Here is a 7,726-nt window from a genome sequence, read left to right on the forward strand (position 1 = left end):
CCTAATATTATGACTTTATTCTCGTAATGTTACGACTTCATTCTCGTAGACCTAATATTATGACTTTATTCTCGTAATATTACGACTTTATCTCGTAATTTCCTAAATAAATAAATAAATTCTCTTAGTATGGCCCTAATACTCCATCGTAGTATGTTGGTGTCAGAGTTGGGAGGGTTACTTTAAAAATGTAATCCGATACAGTTACTAATTACCTGTAAGAAACAACATTAAAATAACATAACTTGATTCCTTTCCGTTACTTTTGGATTACCACAACACTAAACGCAGTATGCAAATAAATACAAAGAAAATAAATATCAATAAGAAGTATTGATGCAAGACAACAGAACAGTGTAACCTTAGAAAAGGAAATGAAAATGAAAGTAAAATGGAAATATTTTAGAATCAACAAGTTTTTTTTAAAAAACAACTGACGCTAAAATTGAAATTTTATTTAATTAAAATTGTAATCCTGCAAAATAATCCTATTTTTTATTAAATGTCAGTGTTATTTGATTACACCTACTTTTTTGTATCCTTAGTTACATGTAATCTGTTACTCCCCAAGCCTGCATATTGTACAGACTGTACCACAACTACAATGCAGAACACACTGCACAGCAACCACTAAATGATGTTGTAATAATATTCTATATGCAGAGCAGAACTGAGGCAAACTGGACAACCCTAGACCCCCAGTCTAATTAACTATAAATATCTAAATATCTGTTTTTCCACATTACAAATCATATTGTTCTTGTTAGAGACCCTATTTTTGATTAAATACTGTATGAAAGCACCAGTTATCAAAGCCAATATATGTATATGTATGAATATATGTATGCATGCATGTGTGTAAATGTAATGTAATGTAACTGATCAATATCCAACTACAATCTCATACTCCAAGGAACGGTGGCTTTGCTGAGAATAAAGACATCTCCGTTTGTATTTTCCTCTTTTTATGTTTTATTTTTTCCCTCATCCTGTAGAGAGGTCCATTACACATCTCTTCAGATCTGGGCGTGTACTGAAACATCCATCCCACTCATCCCTCTGCCACCCCTCACCACTACAGGGCAATCACTGTAAACATCATTTGAAGAAAAATCAACTCTTCCATCACCAGCTTTATCATCAGGGAAAAGTTGTCAGCTTGTTTGTTATCACCTTGTTGATTAGAACAATGTTTTCAAAGTCAGGAGTACATCAAATACAGTACAGGCTAGATGCAACTAGAGTTGTGCATGCATTGATTTCATGTGTGAAACAGACTGGTAGAAGTGGCGGAGGGCATTACTTCACTGTCTCAACATGAACAGAATGACGATGAAGATGAGATGATGGTCCTGAATGTCCTAATCTACAAGATAACAACAAAAAAGAGCTAAAATATTGAGCTTAAAAACACAAATATAAACACACAGGTTGTGTGAAAGTATGAGAAATAAACATGCAAACATAAAATACATATTTCCATATACATTAATATTATACAAGGGAGATATACAAATAACAGGAGATGTGAAACTAATGTTAACAGAGATGCTGTGCCTCTTCAGCTAAGATGAGTTGTCACTGTGGGCAAATGATGAACTAAACACACTACTGCCCTGCCAAATCACACACTGGTATGCTGCAAGGAAGGAATTCTGGTTCCCTGGACATTTATTCCCTGCTGCGTTGGTTTTAAACGATTTATTTCCCGACAACACCTCCCCACATGCATCAGACTTCCACAAATTGTGATGAAAATAGTAGAAAATATTATTAAAGGTCGGTCGAAACAGAGGGAAAAGAGGGCTATCTGATGATTAACGTTATCCCACTGAAAGGTTAAGCTCAGCAATGGCAAGTTGGTGTCCAGTCTCTACAGAATTCAGGTTTTGTATTTTGTATGTTCGGCGTTGATGGACAAGCCTCTGAGGTGGCGAAAGAGGCGTCGAAGCGCATGAAGTGGGAACCCACCCGCTTCATGGGTTTGACACTTAGAACTCAATTTGAGGCTTCCTTGCTTGCGTAAGTTTCAGGTTTTGTCCGTGAGAAGAACAGAAAAAGAAGAGGAGAGGAGAGAAAAAGAGTAGGACAGCAAGAGAGAAGAAAGAAACAGTGCAGGTCTAGTGAGACTCAAATCAAAAGATCCTAAACATGAGCAGATGTGTGTGAACTGCAGAATCAGAAGAAGAATCTGGAGAAAGAGGACAGAAAAGTGATTTTTTTTTGTAGATTGTTTTTCTCTTTTTCCATTTTTTGTGTTTGTTACAGGTCATTATGGTAGTTTGTTTGGAATAGTTCAATTTAAAGCTAGGAGATGGAGCCTGAGGCAGATGGTTTGAAGTGCATGGATGTTGCCTGTAATCCTCAGAGGATTGCAGGGAGATGCAGGAAGGCTCAGATGATGCCGTATTGGGCCAGCTCGTGCAGCTCCAGGTGATTGAAGGCCTCCCATGGGCAAATGACGGTGATGTCTGCACAGAAAAAAACGACAGAGATATGAGGTTTTTCAGGGTGCGGATCACAGAAACTGATGTGAAGCACATTTTAAAACCTACAGTGAGCTCACCTGTGCCTAAGCCCTCCATTCCAGGGATGTCATCACCAAAGCTGCAAAGAAAAAGAAATTACAAACCAAATCTTTCCACTATTTTTAAACCTCTAAAGGAAAACATGTGCATCATTCAAGGCATACCCCTGGATTCCCTTCTTCGGAGGCTTGCTCTTGAACTGACGGGTCTGCCTCTGCTTGAACTTCGGTGGTCCCTTGCGAGGGGTAGCGGGGCCGCCACTGACGCGGGTGGCCGATTTGATCTCAGCTTTCGGAGCATCAAGATTCATTTTGAACAGTTGTGGTACCTGTGTTCAGGCTGCTGGCTTAAGAGACACCTCTCTAACGTGTAGTCGTCGTGATGATATCTTTTTAGAAAGAAGAAAACAAAAAGTCAGGAAATTCAACGAAAACAAGGGAATGAGCCACTTTTAGAAGTTTAGTCCCTTTGTTTGCAGAAGCATACAACCTAAGACACTTTATTTAACCATTCATTTCATGTAACAGTCAGCCTGCAGCCTCTGTCACCTCTATCTGACATTACAGTCCTTAATCCTCTTATTGATAACAAGACCAGGCGGGATTTACACTCATATATTTCCCAGCGATTGAATGTCTGAGATGGGCTACCTTGCAGCATGTTCTGTGGGGATGACCCAATTTTCCCATAATCCCTAGCTCAAGTTAATAAGTACTCCCCCTCCACTCTCTGTTTCAAGCCGGCCGTCCACATGTAATCTCGTTAGAGCAAGGACAACACGGCAGATATGCTGAGCGTGCACTGAGGGTCTAAATGATCAATCCGCTCACCGCGTCCTGATGACAATGATAGTCCTAAACCATTAATGTGGTCATAGGACTGCAGGGTAAACTTTGTTTATGTAATAGATACTGTGTAGTTTTATTTCAAAATAGAACCATAAAAGTGTTGACATGAGGAGTGTAAATGTATTTTAAAAAGGGTTGCTTTATCCAGAAATCCAATAACTATTGTATCTGTTTAAAGATGGTGCTACTTCAACAACTTATTAACTCATAAAATATCTTTAAAGTTTAAGAATTAAGAGTCTGCATATCGAAAAAACAACTTACAGCATTAACGATTACTTGATAGCAATATAGATATTACCAAGGGAAAATAAAAGTATCAGTTCCCAAACTCTTACGATATGTACACTATCAGCATACACACACACACAAAACATACACACACAACTAAATGTTTTAGTTAAAAAAATATTCTTGATTAAGTAGCTTTAGTCATTGTAAGTGAGAATAATTTTAATTTTGTAATTTTTGTTTGTACTTTGAATACCTAATAAAAAGTTATGAATCAGGAACTAAAAAAACTAAGTTTGTGTCACTTAAAATCTTTAAGAATCTTCTTTTAACCAAGTTTAGTTTCTGTTACTTAAACATTTTGACGTAATCAGTCTCAACAAATGTTTTTGTTAAATGAACTTATCTGGTTTTACAGTGTACACAGAATATTTTAGTTGAAATTATTTAATTATCTAAAATAGTATTTCTGAGCAGTCTATACTAAGTAACAAGTCCACCTAAGTACATCTAAAGTAAATGATCAAGTACTCTGTACATGTTTTTTTTTACTTTACTTAACATTACTTAAACTCAAGTGTACTACACTACATAAGCCTTTGTTAGCCCAGCATACAATACCTATTCAACTTTAGGCAATTGGTTTTCATGTTTTTTTTAATTAAGGTTAACTAATTAGAATTTAACATTTCAAACAATACCCAGCTCTGTTCATTCAGTAAGCTGCACACTTACTATTTTACCAAACAGAAAATCTACAGCACAGCTGATCCATCAATCAAAGGACAACAAACACGCCTCATAAACAAACTAAACAAGAACCTCTAAATACAATTTATTCAGTTTATGAGAGTTTTAAAAACTTCATATATTGTCAAAGAAGTACAACACCAGCAAAGCATATGTGCACAGCAGTCTGAGCTAGAGCCAAACAGGTGTAGGTCTACTTTTGTTAAATAATTGATTCCTTGTTTCCTCAAAGTGTTGCTTTGTATCTTTATTATCTTTATTATCTGCAACACAAGACAGCAACTTGACATTCACGTCACATTATGATCAACTAAACAAAGAAACTGTAAAACAAATTGTTCTCCTGAGACCTAAATCTCTTTTTTGAGAGAGCTTAAAATGGAAGCACCATCTATTGTTGTCTCAATTTAAAAAGTTTCCACCTTTTCGGTTCAGGTCAGATCACTTCAGCTCAAATAAATAACATCCACTGACTTCCATGCAGCTCCAGAATAACATCAATCACCCCCATCTTTCACATTGTTTACTACCACTATGTTAAATCCCACATATCTCAGTAATGTCTGCGGTGGTGGTGATGTAGCGGTGCGTCTACTCACCGGCTGCTTGGGTGAAGAACAGCCAGACGAGTCGGTGTGAGCGCAGCACTGGTCTGTCTAGCAGATGAGTAGAGTTCTATGCTAGGCTTGCTGTGAGGGCCAGTCGGGGCTTAGGGCCCCTCTTATATGCTGAGCCCCTGCAGAAGATTACCAACGCGCCACCTCCCTGCTCTAATGTCAACAGTTCATATGCATGACGTACACATGTACATGTCCAAACTCCATTTTAGTAATGTCACAGTGATGTGAGACGGGTCGTAATGTGGTTCAGGTTTGTCAATCAACTGAGATTAATGTCAGTTTTTAAACATTTTGTGCAGATTCTGGATGAAAATTTGTGATTTTAAACTAATTCTTTTACTTTCTGCATTTGTGATGAAACAAAGGCACATTTCATGCTCAAAGTGCTTCAGACAATGCAAGAAAAGAAAGAAAAACAAGATGCAAACTGATTATTTTGGATCTTATTTGTTTATTCCTATTGTTTTTGATTTGATTTGATTTGATTCTTATTGTTTAAGATATCTAAAACATGAAATAGTCAGACTTTAACGTTTGTCTCCAGAAAATTCAAGAAAGCACTGAGCAAACTAATCAAATTGTTGATTTGAAACAATAGGATGTGCAATCCTGGAATATGATGATGCAGATTATGGATGCAGCAGGAAGCTTCCTGAAAGTCCTGGCAGCCCACTCCTTCTTTGTTATGCAATCGTCTCACCATCTGCTGCAGGCAAAACCCTCCAATCCTCCATCCTGCAGAAGTCTCTTAGATTATCTTAATGTACGTTTCAGGGTAATTCCCTGCAGTGAGAGTGGCCTCCATTCAGAGCAATAATCCAACACCCACATGAAATCAATCACCACACTGCTAATCAGGACTTCTTCTTGGGTAATTCAGGTGGACGTACCCACAGCGTCCTTTTGCCTTAAAGAGACGCTGGAATGGTTTACTTCCATAAAGCTGGGATACTTACAAGAGACAGCTTTTAAAAAACACATTTAAAATGATATCCTGACTTTGAATGAGTCAAACCTCTTCAAAAACAAAGAAACTCCAAAATCTGTGGATCCTTCAATTCCCATAATGCAACTTGAAAGATTCTCTCATTAGTCCCTATTTGACTGGCAAATGCCCACAGCTTTCAAACTCCACACCTCCAGTCTGTGAGGCAGGATTTACACAAAAAAGTTGCATTTTACAAGACCTAGAAGAAATGTTTTAACAGTAATTCCCCTTTTTTGCCAACACCTAAAACAGAAAGTCTTCCCTAAATCAGATCCTCAACAGTTGAACTGATCGTTTCATCATGCGACACAAACTGAGATGATGAAACAATCTCACCACAAGGTCCGTTTTCTTTTCTTTGTGCTTTCGATTATCAGTTCACTCAGTTGTCACTGAATTCTGAGCACTTCAAGGACTCCTCGTCCCTGTTGGCTTAAAAGTTGAGCCTTACAATCTCCCTCTGCTCAAAAATGTGTCTTATTTATTGTTGTCAGTCCGTTCTGTGCAGAGTTTGTTTTTGTGTATCATGTTGTATTTTAATATGTGTGATTTTGTACAGATATTTAAGACATTTAAGTGCATCTCACTGTGAATAACTCATTATAATGGCTAGTTAACAGATAACTAAAATAAAATGGATTTGTTCCAGTCTTTTCTTTTGTTTAGGACATGTGCAGTGGGAGGGGCTCATTGTTTGTCATCATTGGCCTCAGGGCGTGTCCGTCCAGATGCTCCTGATGACCCCTAAGCTCTCAGCAGGAGGGTGCACGTGCCCGGCTCTTTGCACACTATTAATGAGTGAACACTCTCATATGATAGGCGAAGGTTTCAAATCTGATCTATATTTGTAATATAACTGTAAATTCATACAGGAATTAAGTGAAATCAACTAATCTTTTCTCATTAACTTAACATAAATTTAAAGGTTTATTTATTTCAAGTTAATTAAACTTAAAATTTCCTATTTTTATTGAGACCACATTAAATTAAGTTTCTAAACACATGATCATGTCTTTATTAGCAGATAGCTTGGCATCGTTCGAGAGTTAAAACTCCATTGAGACTGTTAACATATGGAAAACATATGGAGCTGTGTGTCACTAATACACTTTAAGATTTAAGTTGTGGTTGTTTCACAATAATGAAAACACTGTGAACCATGATGAATGTTAGCATTTAATTCAGTCTCTATACAGTGCCTGCTTATACTTGCAGTTACAGTCACATATTGTCTGTGCTCCAGTGCTGGAACAAAGTCTACAGCAGCATTATTTATATTTGTGTGGAATGAAGAAGTGATGAATCATATTTGTTTGCAATGTTTGTCTGTATGACTGAACATTTGTTGGCTCAAATTAATATCTAATTAAACACGTTTTCTCAAGTTCAGTTAACTTAACTCAGTTGGTTTTACAACAAAAATAAATAAAAACAGATTTTTCAACCTAAGTTAACTCACCTGCCTGAATTGGACTAAAAAAGGTGACAGTACCCTGATTGAGCACGACCCAAACCACTAACTTTTGTACTTTTTGGCATTTCTCAGCATTTAGCTAGCTAAGTATTTACACAGTTACACGAGCATTACTTTTTTGCCACCCGACTCTACTCCATCACACTCCTCATACTGAAACCAACAAAGGTAACAAAAACTGGCCAATCAGAGGCAGAATACGGCGGCAGGATCAAGCTTTACATGGGTGTTTAGGGGTGCGTACCTGGACTCACCAGGAGTTACGCAATAAGAAGTAAGGGTACTCA

General features: G+C 37.4%; 1 protein-coding gene across 1 annotated transcript; it reads right to left on the minus strand.

The window, feature by feature from the left end:
* Nucleotides 1–2,394: 2,394 nt before the first annotated feature.
* On the minus strand, nucleotides 2,395–2,838 carry pde6gb (phosphodiesterase 6G, cGMP-specific, rod, gamma, paralog b). The gene is made up of 3 exons (XM_035667789.1): nucleotides 2,693–2,838; nucleotides 2,567–2,607; nucleotides 2,395–2,471 (listed from the first exon to the last, which is right to left on the minus strand). The coding sequence occupies exons 1-3, from the start codon at nucleotides 2,836–2,838 to the stop codon at nucleotides 2,395–2,397; spliced, it is 264 nt and encodes an 87-aa protein (XP_035523682.1).
* Nucleotides 2,839–7,726: the final 4,888 nt, after the last annotated feature.

This window comes from Morone saxatilis, unplaced genomic scaffold (assembly GCF_004916995.1).
Source record: "Morone saxatilis isolate NCDOM2014 unplaced genomic scaffold, NCSU_SB_2.0 Contig1, whole genome shotgun sequence".
In the NCBI taxonomy this organism is placed as follows: Eukaryota; Metazoa; Chordata; class Actinopteri; family Moronidae; genus Morone; species Morone saxatilis.